General features: G+C 36.0%; 2 protein-coding genes across 3 annotated transcripts in view; one reads left to right on the top strand and one right to left on the bottom strand.

Moving 5' to 3' along the window:
- The window catches only part of RYBP (ring and YY1 binding protein), a 54,028-nt gene extending 42,473 nt beyond the window's left edge, over positions 1-11,555 (bottom strand). Inside the window, exon 1 of one of the 2 annotated variants that reach the window (XM_081761500.1) lies at positions 11,415-11,555. In XM_081761500.1, the coding sequence (XP_081617626.1) occupies positions 11,415-11,440 (26 nt within the window). In that variant the 5' untranslated portion in view covers positions 11,441-11,555. The other variant, XM_081761501.1, reaches the window with a different exon arrangement.
- Positions 1-26,195, top strand: part of LOC145687934 (uncharacterized) — a 196,919-nt gene that overhangs the window by 74,527 nt on the left and 96,197 nt on the right. The gene's annotated exons all lie outside the window — the stretch shown is intronic.

The raw sequence follows: 26,195 nt of genomic DNA, 5'->3' as shown, positions 1-26,195 counted from the left end.
GTTCTATGTACTTTATTATTATACTCATTAAACAATTCTTGTAATATGTCTATCCATTTATAATTTCCTTGAGTACTCAATCTTTTCCACATGTTTTGTTTAAGAGTTCTGTTAGAACGTTCTACGATATGTTGTTTTACGAAGACACATGCTCAAAATGGAGGGCTAAAAATTGAAAAAAAAAAAAAAAAAAAACGCAAAATACCATCTCTCTATGACTTCCCGAGATATGGCCCCTTAAATCTCCCGAAAACGGCATTTTTTGGCCAATATCTCAGGAATGGTAAGAGTGACGCAAAAATTCCATCACTTCTTCCAGATAGTGTTTTTTTTTTTTTTTTTTTTTTTTTTGTGCTCTATCGAACAGAGGGCTCAACATTGAAAAATTCGCAAATAACACACACAAACACACTGACATAGAAAATTCAGTAACGAACTTTTTAAGATCATTGACTATCCCACGGGATTTTTCTAAGAGAAATTACTTATACAAGTAGTTTTTAACCTATCGACCCTCACGGACCGGCAAAAGATGGAAACATGTCGGGGACGGACAAAATAGATAGGACCACATTCCTACTAATACAAAGAAAGAACAATTTCGCATATCGGCAGTTGAAATCCATAGACTTGTATCATAATACAGGCTTGCTAATGGAATACGAACACAATCGTTACATCAGTTTTACGATTAAATAGCAATTTTAGATGTTCAGCTTCAAATGCAGCGTCCTGAGTTCTATTTCCAACGAGAAGTGTCCATTTACCTAAGAGCCAAAATCCAAGTATTTTTGTCAGACTTCAAAAGTCTGGCCTTAGAGCCCACCAAGGGCTGTTCTAGAACAGAGGTCTTTCGTTGGGTGATGGTGACCAGTAGCACTACTTCAGATTTTGCCATGGTGGCAAGATTGTCCACGGACATGACCTTCACATATACAATTTATTTAAGAGAATGTGTGCCTCAAATTCAATGGAGAGGGGGGTGGGTGGAGAAACGCAATTACCAGCCTGCTCATCCCAAATGACGCCCATGTGTGCAGCAAGATCACTCAATCTCATCATCTCTTGCTTCCTACACTCAAATTCGCTATTTCTTAAATCAGCACAGAAGGACGCAAGTTAACTTCTGTGTCAGACAGGAAAGCAAACTTGCTTTCAAGCGAACGCGTCTTCTGTAGCCCGTAATACTGCAACCTGAAAGGAACCTACCTTACTTGAAAGTGTAGGCAAATTAAACAAAATCACAATGAAAAGACCTCACACAACTGAAGTAAGAATTATCGTATATAAGAATTTTTTTTTTTTTTCTGCAGGACTATACAAACCCATGATATGTGAACGTTGACAGACTTATGGAAATCAAAAGGATATTCTGTGTATCTATACATGTTGGACTGAGTGATCTCGTTAGAACATTCCAACTGAAACTGAAACAAAAATGCTTTCTTCTGAGACGAAAAACCTTTCTCATATGCAAAAATGTCAAATCTTCATTGTGAAAAGGAAGAGTCAAATGAAACTTTTAGTGTAACTGAAAATATATATTCTCAATTTAACTTCTAATTTCTGCTGTTCCGTGAAGTTATTGGTGTCTATTCTGCGATTTTATTTTTTGGTCTCTGAGAACACTTCTTTTCAACATACAAATTATACGAGACAGAACCTACAGTGATCAAAACCCGGGCTTCACCTGTTTATTCATATAATAATTGGACCACAGCCCTTCTGCCCCAGTATGCCAGTAATATATACTGCACTGAATTATATTATTTCTAGTTTTCGGAAATTGAAAATAAACCACTAATAGTGAGTGGAACACTATACACTGCCTCTACGTTTCATTTAGAATAGCTTTTAAAAGGGCTATGTAAAATTGTATGTGGTGAACAAACACCGCGCAAGCTCACTTTCGTAGTTCCATTATTTCATTCATTCTTGTCACCACCGTCTCCCTTAGTCATGGTGCATAATAGTCGGATGCTAATCTGCGTCTATGCATAAGCAATCCTAGTAAATAAAGGGTATGTTTACACAGATACATGGCTTGTTGCTGAGTTGCCATTGCTCACAAGCTGCAGAGACACGCAGGGTTTGACAGAATTGTTAATTTGCGAAGTGTATTGGCTTAGGTGCAAATACAAGTGGTAGAAAATGAAGCGAATTGTCTAAAAAATAAATAAATAAAAATAAGAAAATCAATAAAAATAAAAAAATCGTGTGCATGCATTTCACACTCAATATTTAACCATACAGAGTAGATATGCCGTGGCTGATTAGTCTGGAAGTTGGAACTTATTTTCTCTAAGAATCTTTCGTAAAAAATATATTGAAATTCGTGTTAGAAAAATATGAAAAACTAGTAAATGCACTACAATGTATTGATTTTTAAAGAATGTAGAACGAGATACAGTACTTTCATTCCCAGTTACTACTTATTCGGACAGTTATTGGTGGATTTAACGTATATACATGTTACATTTTATAATCTAAACTGTTCTAAAAAGAATACAAGGAACAGATTATGTCGAATGAATTGACTACAATATACCTTTATTTCATGATCAAATAATGCCGTTAGAGGTCTAATTTGCAATTCTGTACTCTACAATATGAATCACCGTGGTCTTAAGCCTATATCCCACTTTCCAACATTGACATCCTCTTTTAATGCTAATTTCATATTGCAGAAAAATATTCGAGAACACTCGCACACAAAAAAATCTGCCCTAATAGCGTATGAATCTAATAAAAGTTACTGTTAAGACTGAAATTCACGGTTCATTAAGTTGTTAGGAGCATCAATTCAAATATTATCCCACTGCTTCCTCATAATTATAATGTATAGAGCATACTAGTACGCATATTATCCAGCTATACAGGGTGTTTCAAAACAATACCGACAACGTATGAGATGTGATTCCTGACGCCGAGATAAGACAAAACGTACCTACAGACCAACCTGAGTGTACAAATGCTTCCTTTTGGAGTTATAGGCTGCTGAAAACATGAAAAAAAAAAAAAAAAAGAAAAAAAAAAAGAACTTTAAAGATCCATAGCTCCAAAACTATGGGACCTACCGTAGTCGGGCCAAAACTTTACTTAGGAAACAATATGTACCCTATCGAAAAATCCATGTTTCAGAATCATAAGGTATTCATGCAACAATTTTTATAGAGATAGTTTGGCTACGGGCATATAAATTGAAGTACTCACCAACTACCCTGTAAAAATTGTTGCGGAAGTACCTTAGGATTCTAAAACATGAATATTTGGATAGGGCACATATTAGTTCCTATATGAAGTCTTGACCCGACTACGGTAGATCCCGTAGTCCTGGAGCTACGAACCTTTAAAGTTCAATTTTTCATGTTGTCGGCAGCCTATAACTCCGAAAGGAAGCATTTGTGCACTCAGGTTGGTCTATACCTTTTGTCTTATTTTGGTATCAGGAATCACCTCCCATACGTTGTCGGTGTTGTTTTAAAACATCCTGTATATGATTAAACATACCTTTTTACATTATTAACGGCGAAAGAAAAGAGTACCGGTATGGAAACAGTTTTTACCCATAACCAGATATACCGGTATACAAGTATCTTATTTAATAATTGTTTGTAGCAGAGATTTTATTATCATTATTATTACCATATTTTCACTTATCTTAGTTTAATCAGTGACGGCTCTAAATGGAACTCACATGGGTAAAAAATTAATTCTATTGTTACGAGCTAAGGAAAGAAACAGAAACAGAAAAAGTTTCCGGAAAGCTCGCGTCCTAACAGAGAGTAAGGCATCAACAATCTGTCTACATGCTTTTCTTCCATGCAGATAGTACACTAAAGTATCTATGGGGGAAGTGTATGTCGCGGTTTCTTTCTTTACGGAAGACATTTACACGCGGATCTGTCAAAATGTGTGGATGGAAAGAAAAATACGTAAACAAGAAGATAGAAAAGCGCGAGGATATTTTTAACTGTATGGCTTTGATAGAGGCACAAAAACCTGTATTAGCACTAAAAAAAATATATCGGTCATGCTTCATGCATAGACAATTTACATGACAAAATCACACTGGGAAGGGGTGGCAAGAATCAATGTAAACAATCTGTTACTGTGTGATAAATAGTCTGTACCTTTACTGATCTGTTAAAATGTCTGTAGTTTGGGGAGTGTCTTATTAGTTGGAAGTCTGTTATTTTTTTGACCCTTGATCCTTAATTGGTGCATGAATCGTCATCTGGCTGCAGAATGGCTCATATTTCATTATTTTGTGTCATTCTTGTTTGTACGCTGCAGGGTAGGAAATAATAATTGTTCACCTGTGATTAGTATTGGATTTATGGATGCTTGGAAAATATTTGCCATGGCTTCCTGCCAGCTCTTAAGAGTCCCTTTCACTGCGAAATTAAAATACCGCTAATTTTACAGTAGTTATGTGATATCATGAAATAGATATTCAAAAAGTGGATCAAGACCTCCTTAGACGATATTATTTTGCATGGTATACCGTTATCACGAGTCATCTAGTAGCTTTCCGTTTGCAGTTATTTAGAAACGCGAAAATAAATGCGATTTTCTAAATGGCTGGAAATCGAAAGCAGATAAATGAATCGTGATAACGTATCTCACGCAAAATAACATTGTCTAGGGAGGTCCTGTTCCACTTTTCGATTATCTTTTATCTATTTGAAGATATCGTATAATTACTGTAAAATTAGCGGTACTTAAATTTCGCAGTGATGAGGTCTCTTAACGGTCGTGGCTGGTTCACTGGTTCCGTTGTCATGGTGAGCACTGATGTTATTATGTTCTTGGTTACCTGTACTACTGCACCGATGCTCCGTAGCTGTAGTGTCTCTGCTGGTGACTTGAGAAATTTTTCATTTTGCTGAGTTTTTTCCCCTTTTCCCAGTGTTTTCTTTCCGTCCTTACTAGGGCCACCTTTTCTTAGTTTTGGCTGTGTGCTGTTGCTTTTTGAATTTCTAATTCTATGGTTGACATGTGTTTTAACTGGTCTTCTGTGATTAGTTTTGGCAGTGTAGGTCTAGTTTCATGTGGTCTTTTTCGTCAATTACTATTATCCATTCTGTGGCCGGGTCTTCAACACGATACACAGTTGTTGTTCGCATTTGTCTTCATGTTCCTCCCCACAACAATGGCAGACTCTTTTGTTTCTGTATTGGTATTTCTTTTGTTCATAAAAGTAGCAGTGAAAGCACGGTAGTGAATGTAGAGGTGCTCTGGGGGTCTCCACCTTGTAGTATACTTATCCTACTATGATACCATGTGTGATCAGTGCATTAACGTGTGCTTCGTCTTCTGAGAATAACCTGAATAAGAGTGTTAGTCCTTTCTGTGTATGAATTCTTACTACATTAGTGAAGCGGACGTATTCCCGTAACTTAGACTTAAAGCTTCTAATGTCTAAGGTGAGAGGCACTTTTCTGATAATTACAATTCTTCTTATCAATCATCACGTTTCTGTACTTTGTTGTGTTGCTCTAGCTGTTGTTTGGTCCTAATAAGGGCAGAGTTTTAACGGTATTTCCTCTCCTGGTCTGCAAACAGCGGACATTTCCTATCTTCTACTTTGGTGATGCACTACTGTCTTGGCGCTGAAATATGCGTACAAATACTTCTCTAACTGTTGTTGAGGAGAAGTCAATTCGGAACCTGTTGTTGCCTCTGCTTGTGACGAATACCTCTGTATTCATTTTGGCCTCCAATGGTAAGAACTACTTCTGTGGTGCGGGCAACTTCGAAGATTTTGATTTTTGGTACCGCTACATGTATGTTAGCTGTTGGAGTGTCCAACACATGTTGGTTATAATGTTGCTTCTTGTTGGGAAGAAAGATTTATACAGGTGTAGCTGTGTAACAGTCCTCAAGTCACATAGCACTACCGTCTAAAGCAGAAAACAGCGCACTTGCTGTTGGCTCCTGATGACTTTTATGTCCTTAAAAGCACGTTACGCTAATAGCCAAAAGGCTTACAGCCGTAACATACTGGGGAAGTTCAGTGGTATGCGCAACACTGCATTAATTTCATGTGACGTCAGCGGAGATAAACAAGTGGATTGGTCCAGCCCGAGAGTGACAACGGCGGAAGTAAAGTACATTAGATAAATTTTCTTCCCTTCGCTTATAGTAATAAAAAATTTACCGCTGTGACTTCCCTCAAGAACAGCCGTTGTGCTTAATTTAAGTTACTGTAGAAAAAAATAATATTAAGGATGTATGAAACAATGAAAGTTTAGTTTCCTTTATTTAAATATCCAGCTATGTATACAGAGTGGAAGATAATTGCACTGAAAAGTTTTGGGAGGCGATTCCTTACATGAAATGAAAGAAAAAAGTTATAATAAACATGGGTCGAAAAACGTCTCTTTTAAGAGTCATGAACCGCCGAATATTCGAAAAATATCACGTATCAAAACGCCCTGACTTACAAACTACATAGGACCTATCATAAGCGGTTTAGGGAATTACGCAGGAAGGAACTAGTATATATAGTCCTACTATATATATGTATATGTGTGTGTCTGTGTGTTTAGGCCTAGCTAGTTCTTACAGTATATGCTTGGAGAGAGAATTATTATTTTAGGAACAAGTATAAAGTATTAGTAACTGAAAGTGAAAAATACACAAATCGTTCTTTCGTTGCAATTGTTATTTTAAAAAGAACATCTTTCATTCCAGCTTTCCCCGTGTTTATATAGAATTCCACGTCCTTTCCTCCACTTCCTTTAAAATTTACCGGCACTCGTTCTTATTTATGCTGAATTGCTTATGTTGTCCAATTGTTTACATACTTAATCGGGTTTATTGCTTGTTTACACATTAATAAGTATTAGTAATCAAATATGTTAAAATGTTAACAAAGAAAGAAAAACGGAAATAAATTTAAAAAGACGAGAGATGCCAACAGCACTTACAACAGAAGATCGTGCTTTAAAATAAACAAATGACACATAGACGACCTTCGATTCTTTTTGACCAACTTCTTGATTCGAGGCTTGAGGAAACTTCACAGTTTATTAACCCTGGTTTAAATATCGAAATAGTTTAATGAACCAAACGCAATTTTTATCCCAGTCTTTTCAATTTAATGAGGATAAACAGCCCTCTCCGCTGATCTAGTGGCCGTGGGAGAGCATAGAAATTGAGTATGTTAGAGTGGTTCGGATTCCACTTTAAACTATAAAACCTCGAAGTTGAAAGAGACTCTGCTAAAAATTGAATCCAACCAATTTAATGATTGATTTTTGAGTTTAACGTCCTGTTCAGCAGCGAGGCTATATGACACGCGGATCTACTGATTAACGTGGAATCCGAATCACATGCGCTCCCGCAGGGAATCAAACCCGGGTCTCCCACGCAAAAGGCGTGTTCTCTAGCCGCTCAGCCAAGGAGCTTAAAAAATTTAATGAATTTACCATTCCATGGAGAACTAAAGGAATTACGTTAATAATCTTATTTGCTAGTTCCCTACCACAGGGAGCCCTGTTTCACCTGTATGAGAACTTTCGGAATATGGAAGAAGTGGGAAATCTTCCAAAATATACTTTTCCGAATAACAGATGTTCGTTTAGCCACAGCAAAAGAGACTATTGAATGACTTGTGGACATGAAAGAACAAACGAAAAATCATAAATGAATTAATACAGATTGTACTGCTAGCCACTGTGTTGAAGATATGGTATAAGAAATTTCCCAGGATAAGTAGTGAAACTAACACAAACTGAAACGTAAAGAGGTTCATTCCACGTCCATTCCAACTTAAAGAGTCTTCATCCCGGCGAAATTAAAATACCGCTAATTTTACAGTAATTATGTGATATCTTCAAATAGATAAAAGATAATTGAAATGTGGAACAAGAGCGCCCTAGATAATATTATTTTGCGTGAGGTACCGTTATCACAAGTCACCTAGTGGCTTTCCGTTTTCAGCTGTTTAGAAACGCGAAAATAAATGCCCATTTTCAAAATGGCTCGAAATCGAAAGCAGATAAGTGAGTCGTGATAACGGTTTCTCATGTAAAATAATATTGTCTAGGGCGCTCTTGTTCCACATTTCGATTATATTTTATCTATTTGAAGATATCACATAATTACTGTAAAATTAGCGGTATTTTAATTTCGCCGGGATGAAGACTCTTAATCCTCTGCGACGTCAGAGATTGCTTCTTGCCTTCAGTGAGTGAGGAAGACGCAGTCACGTAATCGACCTATCAGCAACAGTTGAATAGTCCATGATGATGAGAGCTCGTTAATTTACTAGAAAGCAAGCACAAAATCTCAATAGTCTGGATAGCAATATAGGTGAAATTCATAAAGAAAATATAAATCACCAAAAATATCTAACTTTCAAATAGCAATTTATGGAGACAGATAACACTGCGGGTATACTACAACAAAACAGTGCAGGAACCGTTCCACATGAAATAGTAAACCATATAGACACTGAAATGCTAAAAAATGAATATTTTGAATTCTGTAAAGAAACTGATATCCCTGACGGCCTATTGACTTAATAAGACAAATAATCAATGAATAACACCAGAACTTCGTATCCTTTGGATCAAGAAAGCATCAAAGCTGACGAAAACTTATAACGAATCGGGATAATCTGAACACCTTTGCTCATCTCTAGTTTTAGGAAATCAATATTTTACGAACTGGGAATTAAAGAAGGAAAGTCAACAATCTTAAAACTGAACATATTAACCGTTGCACTCTGCTTCACTAAAGTTCGAAGAAAGAAAGAAAGAAAGAAAAAAAAAACTCATTCGGGAAAGGGGACATACTAAGAATAAAGAAGAGAAACGAATTGATTAAACTTTACGGTAGCCACTACTTGATTTGGGGGAGGAGATTTTAGACAAAATGAATGGACATACCATAAGGGGGATAGGCACGGCTAATTACATCCCCTGACCTTAAAGCACCGAAAAGGAGACTACCAAACTTTTGTTTAATTTGGCAACGAATGTAAGGGCACAGTTCAATAATGAGAAACAAATAATATATGAACATTATGGAAATGAGCTTACTTTTTGAAGAGAGCTATGATGAAATGTAACTTTCCGTCGGCTTCAGAACTTACTCCAAATAATAACTAGACCTACTATCAGAAAAAGAAATTAAGCAAAGCAACTTTTAAAGAAGAAATAAACTTATTTCCAATATATTGCTTCCATTATGTAAGGGACCAATTAGGAAGATGTTAAAATTTACTTTAAATTGAAAATTCCTACATTATACAGATGCTAAATTAAATCTGATTTATTATTATTATTATTATTATTATTGTTAATTTAGTTTTGTGTTCTTTTTTATTGGTAGCAGTCTTTATAGTTATTAATATACACTTATCTATTCTTTTGACAAAAAAAGGTATTGTTTTTCTGGTCATGGCTGAATATAGCTACAAAGATAGCCACAAAGTTACAGAAATCCCAAAATGCAGGGAAAGACCCCAAATTTAGAGTTTGTTGAACTCACTGCTATGCAGTGTTTATAACCATTTAAAATTCATCTGGTCAAGAAATTTTATAAATGATCTTATCTCTTTTAGTATGGGAACAAAACACACCCCTGAATATCTTACACTTAACAATTAAAAATATAATTAACACCAATGGCGGCTCTTAAGGGAAGAAAGTTATATTCAATATTTAGTACATGAGGTACGCTTTTCTTCCTTAGCTTGTAGCAATAAATACCTATGCGACTACCCTCACAAGCCGCCACAGATCAACACACACAACGTTTCGCGCCGCAGTGAGTTTTAGAAGCCCCGCAGGACTCTTTTTTTCTACCTTTATCACAAAAAAAAAAAAAGGTATTCGGTTCTGGAGGAATGAAACGAGTTGTGGGAGATACTAAATGAGATCCTAATAATAATAAACATTGAAAATCCATTAGTATCAGACCATTAGCACAAAACCATTCGAAGGGAAAGTCTCGATCGGATCAACGGCGTCCTAGAGGAAGTAATGGAACCGAGTAGGTATGTAGATCCCATCGGACACACGCAGGCCGTTAGGAAAGGTAACTGTAGGTCCCATGGGCCCTACGCGGTGTTAAACGTGTTAATATATCGTACAAATGGACGAGAGAAAATTTTTGTCAAAATAAACATACCTTATTGGTGTCTGCTTCAAATAAAGAAATTTATGATCACTGAATACAGTTTGTGTTGCGAACAAAATATTACCGGTATACAATTTCTAAAATTCTCAGAACATCGTACTGAGAGCAAAACGAAAGGGGGTAATAAAAGCTACATATCACCAGAAAACAGTCGTATTTAAAAATCGGAAACTTGAATACGGACCGGACGAACTATGTTCTATGCAATCTTTTGAATATCGTAATCAAAGGGATAACACAATCAACAACTGATGGGGTAAGTTACATCTCTCCCACGGTTAAAAACCTTCGTTTCTCTCATACTTACGGCGCAGATGTTCGAAACGCTTTAAAGTTAAGTCTCGTCCCAAGCAGAAGTTATACATTATTAAATTTAGTATGCTTATGCATTTGAATAGAAAGATTACTTAAGAAATACATCACATACCTGCTATTCATACTTAAAACTGCATTGCTGAAAAGAACAATTTACGTGTATAATATACACATAAGAGATATGTCTAGATGTATCATTAGCTACAATTGATATTACTTGTCATACATATTTTATATTTCTTCTCAACTTATGTTTCTTCTGATCACTTTTTAACACTTGCACAAATAAAAAAATTCTTGCAGTTCACTCTTGTTACCACAGATCACTGGTGCTAGTAACTTCTTATCTAACGCCAGTAAAAAAAAAAAAAAAAAATCGTTAAATCCACAATTTGATACTGTTACAGATTGATGCTCTACAAACAGCTTCTTATAATTTATTTCTAATCACAAATCGAAATTAAATAAATCAATCGATGGCTCTACCGAACATACATTACCCATTCACTCACTAAAAATTTGTACTGATAGAGATTCACACTTTTAAAAAAAAAAGTTTAAAAAGCACAGCGGATATCTTCTATCAAACTTAGTCGGATAAAACTCGATTTTTTTTCTATCACTGCATCGATTCTCCGGACTTGAATACGCTAATCACTGTTTACATAAACAACAACACTGTAACGTATACAACAATCACGTATGTTCCAATTCTTCTGCTACATTCTTCTAAGAAATCAAATATTTATGTGATGTGACAATTTGTAGCTTTTGCTTGGGAACTAGCATCATCGACTGTTTTTTGTTTTTCTTTTTGAACATGGAGTAACAATCTGTGCTGTAAACTACCAGAGGGTACTACATTCAGCTTCTGAAATTTGAAGTTTTCTATAAGGATGTCACACATGCATAGAAAGAATTTAAGTTATAAGTCGTAAAATTACCTATTTGGACTCTTCTTTTGGTCCATCTTCCAGACCAAAATCAAAGATAGAGAGGCAACCCCCTCGGCATATGCTTTTCTTCTCCCTCGTCACGTGATTTCCCAGGTAGCCTCACACTCTTCAATAATTGAAGAACGTGCAGTATTGTTCACTCCGTTGTTGACATCGAAAAGCCAAGCGTGATGTTTTGCACAACCGGAGACAATTAAGTACCAATATTTGAAATTTAACTTTAAAAAGTTAACTGGCTACTCACCAGTGGATTACACATGTTTGGTTCTTGCAACAGATCAAAATTTAATTACAATAAAGTAATATACAATTTGATAAATTGGCATGATAGACGAGGAAATGCAGGGGCAGTTGCTCCAAGGAGTTACATGAAGAGTTGTTGGGTATATTTTGTTTTCCAATTATATGGAATACATTCAACTTTAATGGTGGCTGGAATTTCATCTTTCCGTTTTTCTTTTTTCTGTTAAGTTTGGTTTCTGAAGGGGAAACATCTCAGATAAGATATTGGTGTCCGCATGATTTTTCGCAGAAGGGACAAAGTTTATAGTTCTTTCCTTTATTCTATTAATTAAAATTATATATATATATATATATATATATATATATATATATATATATATATATATATATATATATATATATATATATATATGTGCTTTTACTACATTAGTTGGAAACTTAGGGAATTGACAAAACTATTGGAGAATCAAATCAAATTTAGAAAATTGCTCTTTCCCGGAAACAAATTCAAATTATTGATTCACTTCAACTTCAGATACCTTCGGTTTCAGGATTCATGAACAAGGGGCAGGATAAGCAAAACAGAATTACCCCTATATTTATACAGAATGATAATCGACTACACAATTTCACACCGTCTTTTATAGCTAGGAATATTACAATTCCTTTATCAAATGATTGTCCAATGTACAGATTAGTGTAAAAACAAACTTATTTTTGCGTGTGTAACTTATTTTTGTTCACATTATTCAGTAACGGCCGGAGACGTGTTATAGGAGACATTTTGACTTTAAAATTGATGTTATTCGATTCTATACGTCTTACTTGGTCTACACAATAAATTTCAACTTGCGCAAATGAAGGAATCCAAACTTATATGGTGTCAAAATTTTGCCAAAAATGTATAGGGTTTCAGGACTATTGATTTTTTTTTTCACTTGAAATTTTGAATTGCGCAAATTAAGAGTTTTCATCCCGTCGAAATTAAAATACCGCTAATTTTACAGTAATTATGTCATATCTTCAAATAGATAAAAAATAATTGAAATATGGAACAATAGTGCCCTAGCAGGCACGTAGCCTAGGGGAAGGTCCCGGGGTCCGGACCCCCCTTCGAGACCAGAAATGAAAAAAAAAATAGGGAAAGATTAAACAAAATGAAATGACAAAAAGAAGGATCAGCTTTAAAAATAAACTACGGGAAACTTTTGGTTACTCTTTCTTATGAGGAAATTTGTATTACTTGCAATACATGGTTGCGAGGTAAGCGATATATCCTGGAAGAGTCAGGGAATTTGAAATTTCTAGAAAAGTTGCGGAATTCTCAGAATTTCTGCTACTAGTCAGGGAAATTTCAAGTTTCCGAAAACATAGTGCCGTTGTGTAACAGCAAACATTTTTTGTCATAATTTTTCGTCATCACATCCTTGCAATATGAAACATGTTATTTCAAAAATAATTTTCTACTGCTCCTTTAACCTGTCATTTGAAACAGACAGTAGTTGACGGAATAATAAAACAAAAATATATGTGGAAAGAAAGTTCTGTTAACATTTGATTCAACAGAAAAAGGAACGCAGCTATTGCAAAATATTTTACAAGACATTATTAAGTATGCACTTTTTCTATTACTGAATATGTACTTTTTATAATAGTTGAGGTCATAATGAAAGGAAAATTGTTATATTTAAAAAAAAAAACAGAGGAAGGATGTAAATATCGTATAATCTTTTTCAATACTTTTTTTTTATTTTACTCGAGATTTCTTCATAGTTTATTAAAATACTTACCAACATATCCTCACAAACCAATATATGTTGATAGTATAGTAGTTTAGATTAATCGAGCTCCTGGGCCTTCGGAATTTCATGTCGCACTCCGCCCTCCCCGTTACGAAATCCTGGCTAAACGAACCAATATATGTTCCAGTAAAATTGTTTAGAATGATCGAGCCCCTGGTGTGATGACCACAGTATTTCATGTCACGGACCCTCCCCCTCATGAAATTCTAGCTACGTGCCTGGCCCTAGACAATATTATTTTGCGTGAGGTACCGTTATCTCAAGTCACCTAGTGGCTTTCCGTTTTCAGCTGTTTAGAAACGCGAAAATAAATGCCGATTTTCAAAATGGCTCGAAATCGAAAGCAGATAAGTGAGTCGTGATAACGGTTTCTCATGTAAAATAATATTGTCTAGGGCGCTCTTGTTCCACATTTCGATTATATTTTATCTATTTGAAGATATCACATAATTACTGTAAAATTAGCGGTATTTTAATTTCGCCTGGATGAAGACTCTTAAACCCGGTCATAAGATAAGAGGTGGTCAATTTGCAAACTACGCCGCTTTCATAATGCATGGAAAAGTGAAGTTTGTCTAGATTTGTCAATGCAATTGTTTAAAGCTATCGTTGTTTGCGTAATACTGTTCTGAGAAAAATCATAATCCGACCACTCTCTATTTTCATTATATACCTAGCTCATTTTTCCAATAATCGAAAAGTGGCCAGAACTAGAAGGCATTGATGAAAAAAATTTCAATTATGATTTCAAGAATAAATTCCGAGAACAGAAAACACTGGAAAAGTAAAATGTAATATATGTGGATCCGACACGTACACAAAAGATAAACATAATTACAAAATTGGCTTTGTTTTCATCTGCAGCAAAGGAAAGTGCCCAAGATATATGTAAATTGTGCAAGAAAACAACAGGAAAACACTACACTGAAGAATCTAATCTAATCAATCCTCTCTCGAACACTATTTCCCTAAATCCCCTATACTTTTGGCAAAATGTTGACCCCCCATAACTTTGGATCACTTCATTTGCGCAAGTTGAAATTTAGTGTGTAGACTAAGCAAGACGTGTAGAATCGAACAACACCAATTTTGAAAACAAAATATCAAAAGTCCTATAACCCCTATATTTTTTAGAAAAAAAATGACCCTCCATAACTTTGGATTTCTTCATTTGCGCAAATTGAAATTTAGTGTGTAGACTAAACAAGACGTGTGGGATCAAATAACATCAATTTAAAAGCCAAAATATGAAAAGTCCTATAACCCGTCTCCGACCGTAAGGAAATTAAAAATTTCGTGTTTTTCTGTTGCTTCATTGGTAGTTTGTATAATAAAATTTACTCTTGAATTTCTCTTCTAGAGATAATATATTATACTATTTTTCTTCCAGCAATTTTGTGTGTAGTAGACCTATATTTTCATATTACGATTTTTTAAAGTTTAATAATACAGAATAGTTAACATAAGAACTTTTTTGAATTGCAATTTGTATATACAGCACTAGTTAATTTCTGTTGTATTGTTAATAACTTATGTATTTATTGTAATAAAATATTGCATGTGATAGCAATGTTTTTCAATATATTTTCCGAAAGACAATAGTTAACTTATAATCGAATATTAGCCATAGACCATTGATTTATGTCCTTCTTTCCAAAATAGTGTATTATCATCCATCTTCACTCTAAGCAAACGAAATCTATCTTTGTCTTGTGACCTGGCCCCGTAAGGTTTATTACATTCTCCTCTATCTATACTGAAATTTCGGTGCAGATTAGAGACGCCAAGGTTAACAATTGAGTTTACAAAAGAAGCCTATGAGGACCGTACTATTTGAATCTATCAATACAATACGAAATATTAAAAATTCTACACACATTTCTGGACATATTAACATTTATGTCTTCCATCTGGTATCCGCGAAACAACAGAGGGTACGACTGTACCATTGTATGGAACCTGGAGCTGCCTGTGCTTCCAGAAAAGTGCCGCGGCTCTCTTGACCTCGTTGCAAACATGCATGCAACAGTAGAGGAACTTTTAAAACTGGTGAAGTCGGCTATTTGGATATTTTATGAAACGAACACTGACATAGGATATTGTTACACGCGGTTTTACCATTACTTGAGGCCTAATTTCAATTTCAATACAATACTTCAGCTTTATTCAAATTAGAAAAAGTATTCAATAGTGATTTTCCAGTTTTTCTTGTCCTAATTTTGAAGAAATTAAAAAATCATAACTGTATACAATTGAAATCAATCACATCACTTGAGAACACATTACTATTTCAAGTATACTGTGAAACTGAATAATAATAATAATAATAATAATAATAATAATAATAATAATAATAATAATAATAATAATAATAATAATAATAATAATAATAATAATAATAATAATACATTCATTCATTCATTCATTTTAACCTTCTTATCTAACGGTCAGATACCTTTCCATATGAATAGAATTCATATGTAAACCACTATAGTTGAAGAAAGTGTGGATGTATTGGTTTAATGTCCTTTTTGAGCAGCGAGGTATACGAGACATGGAACTACAGCTTAACAGGGGATCTAAACCACATGAGCTCCAACCGGGAATCGAACCAGGGTTTCCAGGGCCGAAAGCGAGCATAGTAACTATATAGATAGGGCTAGTATATTAAAAAAAAAATATATGAGACACTTTTCCATGAGAATTACACAGCGTAATAAAGGGATATTTAGTCCTTAGATTTCTGTGAGAACACACATTCTCCTCGTCATTTTGAAGGCACAATAAATCACAGCAGATCAGTGTCATAAGATAACATGCTCAGTGGTTACCATGTACGCTAGTGGCACTAGACTCGCAACATAAGAGAACTGTAAATTCCTGTGACGATAGCTGTCGATTTGACGTGTTTCAAAGTCGAGAACGTTAATTACGGGAACGCGTCCTGAAGAATTTTATCGGATCGCCGGAACACAACTTCACAATAGGATAAAAATCCCGTAATATAACGGATGTATAGGAACCCTACTCTAGATGTATTGTTGTTTCCCAGAGGTGGCTAGTGAGGGAAGTCACATCGGTAAAAAGTAGTTTTTTCTCCCCTTGAAACTAAAAGAAGGGAACAAACTTAATATTCTAATTGTTGTATACGCCAATTAATACACTAGATAAACTGCATTCTCTTAGTTTCAATCGATAAAACTGTAATTTTGAACCAGTACGACTTCCCTCACGAGCCGCCTCTGAGTGTATCTGAGTTAACAAAGTTTTTAGATTTGGTTCCACATGAAGAACTTGTAGACAAAAAGAAAATGTGTGATCTTGCAGCTCACAAGTACTTGAAATTGGATGTAACATTAAAATGACATTGAAACATATTGGGCCGTATGCAGAGTCATTTTGACGCATGATTAGTGCCATACTAAAGAGTTCGACTAACATAAGGTTCCTGTAGTAGTCAGACCTTTAGTATGACGGTAATCATACTTCAAAACGACTCTGCATAAGGCGGATTAGGTCTATAAGTATCAAAAGTAATAGGATATCTTCTAACGAGGAGCGGACATGAACCTTTCATCCGGAACAAAGATATGTTCATGCACAAAAAAATAGGTGCCATGGATAACGGGATAAGTCCCTGGGGCTCATTAACTATATTAGCATAAAGAAAATCGTAGACTCGCAGTGAAATAGCTATTGTATCAACACTGCCAACTGGAAAGTCATGGTTTATGCCAGGTTATCATAAAATAAGTATTGCTGTTAAGAGAACACTGGAGACGTAACCGCTTGACAGAATGCAACCAAACTTGGTAGGAGTATGTTTAGGAACATGCAGAAGCGATTGGTGTAAAAATAAAATTAGTTCCAATTTTCGCCACCAGAGGTAATTGTGTATTACTGTATTTTAGTATTTTACTGTAGTAATTTTGTTTTCTGTTAATAGACTATGGTTTTTTAATAGATCAACTTTGTTAGCAATTTCGTATAAGCAATTTATTTTTTTCAACTTTGCTGCGAAATAAAGCAGACAAATTGCTACTTAGTTTTACACGACCATAATTATTCATTTAATTATAATTTCACGGGTTGCACACCTGAACTACAGACTGTAGACATAATTGGTTAAAATTCAAGTAAACCGAACTATGGGAACAACAACTGTTTATTATTTTTTTTAAGAAAGGGAAGAAGTAGACACATCAACGTATCAAAGGTTGTGCTTTGGTTACTTCTCACGGATTTCTTGTTTTCTAATTTTGTAATAATATTTAGTAACAATACAGATATTCATCACAATAGGAGTGATAAATTGTTGTATTCATAGATCCTAGTGAATAAAATATTTTTATCAAAACAAGCTCTATTGTCTTCAAAGTTACTTAAACGCTTAAGTGTTTCAAGTTGCAAATAGTATCAGCTCTTTCAGAAATTTCGTATAAGCAATTCAAATTTCTTCCGCATTTGCTGCAAAATTAAAAAGGTAAATTACTGTTTATTTTAACACAACCATAATTTTTCATTTAATAATGGCTTTGCGAGTTGCAGTCTAGTACCGGAGAATTCAATTCGAAGATTCACTTACTGAAGGTTTCAAATCGAAATATTTTTCTCTAACTTTCCTCTGATAATTCGTCCTTACATTTCAAGCTAATATATACCAACATGCAGTTGCGGAATAATGGTCTTTGTCGCCCCTAGGCAAAATCCCTAGTGGCGTGCCCTCGCCCATCGAATAGGTCCCATGCATAACCATCAATCTATAACTTATGCGTACGCGCAGACACGGCCATAAACCGAAAATTATCACTGGGAGGGTATTGACCGTTTTCTTTTTATATCTTTGTCAGGGGTGCCCACAAGGGGGGGCTATGACGCAAACTGCGTCATTGAAATATTGGGGGGGGGTAAAAATCTATATAAATATGTTTGAGGGGGTGTAAAAATTAATCGAAAAGTTTTTTTTCATGGAAGAACACCTACGGATAGACAATTGAGGGGGGGGTGCGTCATGGACATGAGGGGGGGTGGGCACCACTGTCTTTGTGGTGTGTCTTTTAAAAGTAAACTGGACAGAGTGTCCTGTTCATTAAAAATATACTCATGTAAAATTCGGACTGTTTTGCAATGGTAGTGTAAATAAATAGTAATGTATCAACCAGTATTTCCGAAAGAATTTCAAGTGAATATATATATATATATATATATATATATATATATATATATATATATATATATATATATATATATAGTATGTTACAATTTTACATAATAATAAAATAAAAATAAACCTTATGAAACCGCTTATAAGCATTTTTTTTCTATTTTCAGTTCTTTCCTCTAAATCGACAAATTGCATACAAAACCAGAAGTGTTTCTATAAACCTTATGAAATCGTTTATAATCATTTTTTCTATTTTCAGTTTTTTTTTCTAAATCGACAAATTGTATACAAAACCAGAAGTGTTTTTTTTTTCTCATTTTTGCTTCTGTAAATTCTTTTATCAGATCAGAGATGTCCAATTCATGAGCTTTTTCGCTCAATACTTAGCATGGCCACAAAACAAAGGCCTTCTTGGGTCATACTGTTTCTGAGATATGTTCCGATTAATTTTAACTTAGAGAATGATTGCTCAGCAGTTGCAACTGTAGAAGGAAGAGTTACATGTAATCAAAGCACAGTCACTAGATTTAGTAATACCGAGCTGAGGTCATATTCGGTAATAAAATGATGAAACTCTTCGTGGGTTGAAGAGTTTGAAAGTCTGTCTTGAAAATTGACTCTGACCGCCTTATGCAGAGTCGTTTTGACATATGATTAGCGTCATACTAAAGGCCTGACTACTGCAGAAAACATATGTTAGTCGAACTCTTTAGTATGGGACTAATCACGCGACAGAATGACTCTGCATAACGCCCTGAAAGTCAATACTTCTCGTGGAAAGTCACTGGATAAATCGTCTGTATGCAGAAACACAAAGTCTAAGACTGCTTGGTGACGCGGTACGTGGCAATTGTGCTGTGCCTCATAATCAGGGCAACTCTTTTTAACTCGGTTTAATCCCGATCTTATAGGTCATAAAATTTGTCATTATTGTTGAAAGCCCGGTACGCAGGGGAATTTTATTTAAAGTTAGTAGGCCTTATGCAGAGTCGTGTTGAAGTATGATTAGCATCATACTAAAAGTGTGACTAGTGCAGGAAACATATGTTAGTCAAACTCTTTAGAATGGCACTAATCAAGCGTCAGAACGACTCTGCATAAGGCCCAGTAAGTTCAGTATATGTAATATAGGACTTACATCGTATTAATACAAGAGGATTAATTTCTTAATCATACAGTGCTATAACCTCGACGAGTTTACAGTAATGCCAATAGTTTGATATGCAAATGTAATAAAGTGCGAGCGAAGTCAGCAGGAATTTTTATTCTTGCCATGTTCGGAAATGAAGACCGCGAAAACTTGAGGCTCCATTTCTATAATTTGCTTCTGTTTTTATTAAAAACCTGGGGCGTCCCCTAATATACTGAAAAGCCTTGCTCCCGTAGGTAATGCCTATCTTGCCTGCTCTGTTGCTACTCCACTGCCAACATGATAAAACTTTAATGAGTAGAACATATTTGACTGAGAATAGCTAAGAAACTATTGGGCTAATTTGAACAAAATTTTCACCAATATCTTAGATGGAATCTTAAAATTACCATAGCTACTATCATTACGCTTTGCCTCTACAGAACTGGCCACAATAATAATAAAAATAATGGAATAATACAAAATATTATTAGGTACAATTTTGTGCTATACAATGTCTATAATGTCACTTAACACTTTTCATTTACACAAACTTTATTGACACCGTGCTCGTGGGTTTTCTCGGGGTTCTCCCGTTTCCTCCCACTTTCTTAATTCCACCATTTCACTCATTTCTCATAATCACCGTCTCCTTTAGCCTAACCGGCATAAATGTGAGACGTAAAACTGAAAGATTTCATTTTCATTTTCATTTTTTTTACAAACTTCATTAGCATAAAGACAAGCTTTTTAAAAGGTACATTTACTATGAAGATGAATCAGTATTGTTTAACAAAGCTGCCTGACAACTGTGACTGTCACGTACTGTACGAAGAAATTAGTAAACATGTGCTCTACATATGTTTCCCAGCGCTGTTCTGTGACTCATTCCAGCATAGCTGGAGCAATCTCTGCCACAGCTCCGTAGAGGCATTGCTTTAACTGTTTTACCGTGGTAACTTTTATCCGATACACACGAGACTTATCTAAATCTCAAAGGAAATATAGCCATTGGGCTAAGCCAAGTGACCTGGGAGCCCAGCCCCTTGGTGCTGTACGATCGATTCACCTTCCCCAAAAGTGGTACTGAGGATTCCTTGCACACTTAGAGCAAAATGAAATGGTGCTCTATTCTGGTGAAAAATAACAGTCCTGAATCAATTAAGGCAGGTAGTTTTGGAACCTCCCGCTATTGTTCGCCCTAAATATGAATAACACTTTCCTTTTAGCAATACTCATCCACACAAACTTCTGTGTTTCCCATCCCCACTCTAACAACTCATTCGGCAGTTTAAGTATCTGAATTTTACAATTATGTCTGTTGACTAACCCCCATGTGGCTTCATCATTCAACAGAACATTTTCCGTTAACCTTGAAACCTAACAGCTTGTAGCAAATCATAACATATCTTTGGTCTCGTTGTGGTATTCTCTGCCTCCGCCTTATGCAAAATTCCAAGGATTTTATAAAATAGAGGATCTGCCCATATAACAAAATCTTGAAGCCAAACGTCACAGTTTCGCCACCCCTACTCTGCCCACTCCACCCAATAGGATCACAATGGTTTGAGCCAACAATCATGGCGGAAACGAAAGTATCCAATCAGACGATGGCAGAAACGAGAGTAGCCAATCAGACGTGCCGACGCTCGGTTGTTTTTTGCCTTCATCGATTTAATAGGATGAAGATGCATATGGGCAGATCCTCTATTTATAACATCCTTGCAAAATTCACACGTGATAGTTTTTTTTTTTTACAACGTAAAGTGTAGTGTTTGCCAAACAGTGCTTCGAGCAATACCAAATTGCCTGCGGAGTCTTCTTGTCGATACCCCTGGACAGCATATCACAACGTCGTCAATGCTATAGATAGTTTCCTCTGAAACAGATGGTTCTCAGATCGCTGTTTGTCATGCACATTGCCAGTTATCTTTAATTGGTGCCATTGTTCTTAATAGCTATTCTTGTTGAAGGAGGTTTTCTGAACTTACAGATGAAATCTTCTTGTATTTGTTCTTATGTCCTACCACGAAGAGGACCGATGACATAACTATCCACCCTTAAGTAAAGTACATTTATCGAGATCAAGTTAAATCAGATGATCTGCAAAAAATACAAGGAAATTTTAAGTGACTTAATAGGCATCCTGTATTATTAAATATTTCTCTTGAACCGTTCGACATTAAAGTCCCGAAATTTTAGCATGTGCAGGCTTCTTGTTTTACAGGCTAAGGAACCTTGCACGAATTCAATATGCCGGACGCCTGGGAGGGGAAATTGTGTTTAGAGCCGCTGTGTCTACACGGGGGGAATTTATACGAATGGAAACTATTAAAGATACATTGAAATAACATAATACTCACTTGCTCGAATTTTTGAAAAGTGAACCACTATGATTTGAAGGAAGACATATAGACCGCTTGGATGCCAATTTACTTAAGTCTAAAACTGGAATTTTCCAGGTGAGAAATTTAAAGTTGAACATGTCATAAATAATTCATATTTCTGTTATGTTGGTAACCAAAACCATAACTATGAAGTTTATGGCCTTATAATTTACTGATCGCAAAAATCTCTTTAAAAATTAAATGAAATCTTTCAGTTTAACGTCCCATGTATATGTCTTATAGCCTAAAAGAAACAGATGATTAAGGTAGATAGTATGATAGTAAAATGATTACCCCCATAGAAACGTCAACCGCAGTCAGGCCAGAGTCACAATTCAGTAGGAGATAAGTGATTGTGTCTGGACAGTAGCGCAATGCCTTGCCGTTGAATAAGACGACAGTTCCAACACATTTCTGTCTTTGACAGCGGAAGAGCACATCGCAACTATGGATTATCCTTCCCCAAAATTGGTATTCTTATTGGACTGAATGCAGGCACAGAGATGATAATATGAAATTGATTTTGCAGGAAGGCCATACAGAACGACGTGAGAAATCATAAGACCTACACCATATCATGAAGCAAGAAAAAAATGTTGTACAGATGGTTTTGTCATGTCTGACAACCACATTCCCAGCACTTAATAAAGAATTCGGATATGGTCTGCGGCTACTAGTGTCACCACCAATTTCGATATCGTATGTCCAGCGAGGGTCATATTTGAATAGTATTTTCAGTGTACAATATAACCGTGTGCGGCTGGAATTGTGTCGTGAACGTCGCCCATGGAGACCTCACGACATTTTTTTTTTTTTGCTTGTCTGCAGCTTCATGATGGCTGTATCCGTGTCTTGCGGTACGGTATGGCTAGTCTGAGATATACCTGCATTTTCCATCTATACACCGGGTCCAGTACCTGGTGTTGTGGTATGGTGAAACGTTAGGTTCTATGCCTGCTTGCGCCTAATACAAACTGATGCGAATTTGACAACCAACGGAACAGTGATGAGACGTTACACCAGATTATGTCCTCTTTACTGAAGGTCATGCAAAAAGTCCTTTCTAATAGAATAATGCGTGACTGCATGTGATAATTAACGTCCTGCATTTTTCGGATGGATACTATGTTTAACTGCTGCCTTACACTGCGTGTTCTTCTTATGCATGGGCGATAGAACATTTTTGGTGAATGATTGCACAACACCTCGCAAACTGGAGAACCTGTCCAGACACAATTGACAAACTTTAGCAACGTATCACGAAGAGGACATTCAAGACCTCATCTCTCTATGCCTCGTTGTGTCGCAACAGCTCAGAATATCCGTAGTATGACCTCTGGAGTTTCTGCTGGACCATTCCTGTCACAAATCGCACAGGTTAGTCAGTGTAACCGTATCAGGCTGGCATACCACTTTTACATTTGAAGCTAACAACTCTTTTCCTACTTGGTGTTGCATTTCATGCCCAGTAATATATAGGTCTATAATTTACTAACAAAATTCCAGATACAGCTAAAGACCAATTTACATTGGAATGCATAATTTGATAGCTACGATAATAACAAAAAATGGAAACGAACATTAATAACATAGAAAATTGTAGACCTTGATCTGGTACATACTATGCGGGCATATGAAATACTATGTTGTGCATATTTTCGGTTTCCGAGTCATGAACAGTGAAATTTTGGGTTAGATTTTCGAAAAACAATACAGGAACTAATCCTATTGGGTTCAAATTTAGCTCGGTGGTAGATTTTTTCCTGCTATATAAACGTGTGAAAAATTGTGTTATGCATGATTTCGGTTTCCGAGTTATGCACGGTCAAATTTTGAGAGAGTTTTAGAAAACAAAAATTACTTACACCGAACTCACTCTCTCGGAACCAAATTTACTATGCTGGTAGACCATCACCTGACGTATAAGTGAGAGAACAATTATGTTGTCCAATCTTTCGTTTCATAAGCTATGGGTGATGTTACATCATAAATAGCATGTCAGTCATTCGAGTAAATACCCGTCGTCTCAAACATCATTTATTTAAAATCTAAATTGCCACTGGTCGTTCAGCTTTAGAACATCAAACTGTCATGTGCCAAATTGATACAATCGTAATGCCGATGTTACCAGGTTTTTTCACCCCTGGAAACTTTTACTAACTACAAATTTTTACCCCTGGAAATCTTGATCCGTTTTCAGTTTTTGCTTATATGAAAGAAAAATTCAAATTTTAGTTACTCCTGGAAATCTTTACATCCCTTCTCGGTTTTTGGTGACTTCAAAACCAAAATCAGAAGTTACATGAAAAATTGATGTCACTACAAGTGATCTCTTAGAATATGCACTCATTTTGGTCAAGATGGCCTTTTGAACGAAAATTTGGTAGGAGTAAAATTTCCCTAGGAAATTACTCCCTCTGTTGGTCCCTGCTTAATTCAGAAACAAATTAAAATGTTATGAATTGGTACCATTCCATATTATATCTTAGAAGACGCATTTACTTTGAGCAAGATTGCCTCGTATGCGGAAACTTAATAGAGGAGTAAAATTTTGCTTGGAAATTATTATCCCTGTCGGTACCTGATTATTTCAGAAACAAATATATCACTTACTCGAATTTAATCGATTAAAAATTGATATGAATCCTTATTATCTCTTAGGAGACGTGTTCACTTTCGACAAGATGGCCTTATGTCGAAAAAAAAATGATGAGGAGTTCACTTTTCCAAGGAAACTACTAGGGGAGACTTGCCCAAGATGGGACAGGTCATAAGACGGGACAGTGGCAACACTGCTTCCGAGAAAGCATGGGCTCACGTTATTGTGGCGTCAATTTGATGAGTACTCAAGAAGGGATAACATACTGTGACAAAGGACCAGCATCTGGACAAAACGAAAGAAAGAGAAGCAACATGTAAGAATATACCATATTTTCTAAAATATATCTGAAGCATTCAAAACCTGTTTTCTACTACTCAGGCACACTTTTTTAAAAATGTTTGTCTGCACAGACCTGTGTCATTTTTTAAAGAAAATGGACAAAGCATTGTAGTGTCACGTTGGCCAAGGTGATTTGTAAAAGGTGATGAAAACTGGAACGGAAGTATATTTCCTAAGACGGGACAAGCGCGAAATCCTAAGACGGGACAATGTCCCGTCTTAGGAGAAAAGAGAAACTGAATAGGATCTCAAGTTGTGTCTCTACCCGTGCGTAAATTTCAAACGTACTTACTAAGAAAGGTAAGAAGCAGGTTGGTGCCCTAACGTTCGCTGAACGCGGTAGAAATGTTACAATTGTGTGTGCTGTGAACGCCTGTGGAAACTATGTCCCTCCAGCTTTCATACTTGTACGAAAGAAGGAAAATCTTGAGTTGACAGACAAAGATCCAGAAGGTTATGTTCAATTTGTTAGTTCCAATGGATGTATCACAGGTGAAGTATTTCTCGCGTATCTCAAGCATTTTGCCTCTTACGTTAGACCAAGCAAACAAAACCCGGTACTATTGATTGTTGACGGCCACACCTCGCATACAAAGAACCTTTCCACTTTGGATTATGCGTCAGAAAACGGTATATTGCTTTTGAGCTTACCATCACACTGTACCCACAAACTCCAACCGCTAGATGTGAGCGTGTTTGATCCTTTGGAACTTTATTATGATCAAGCGGTGGAACACTGGCTTCGGCATCATCCTTGAAGGTCTTTTACTGAGTATCATGTTGCGGAAGCGTTTACAACCGCTTATGGTAAAGCAGCTACTGTGGCAAATGCTTCAAGTGGTTTTCGTAAAGCAGGAATCTGGCCTGTCAACCGCCATATTTTTTAAGACCATGAATTTGTAGTTCAACCTGTGGTTAGAAGGCTTGATACATCTGATGTTCGAGATATCAGCGACGGTGCAGAACCTCCCGTTCCTACAAATACCCAGCCTACGCATTCTGTTGACCTGGTACCTAGGGCTATAACTCTTTCCACACTTGCTAATCAGTCAGTAGTCAACCAAGATAATGCCCTTCCATCTACATCCAAAACACCATCTTCT

This window comes from Thermobia domestica, chromosome 6, assembly GCF_964235325.1.
Source record: "Thermobia domestica chromosome 6, izTheDome1.hap1.1, whole genome shotgun sequence".
Taxonomy (NCBI): Eukaryota; Metazoa; Arthropoda; class Insecta; order Zygentoma; family Lepismatidae; genus Thermobia; species Thermobia domestica.
The sequence above is the reverse complement of the archived record's forward strand: the minus strand, read 5'-3'. Positions and strand labels throughout refer to the sequence as shown.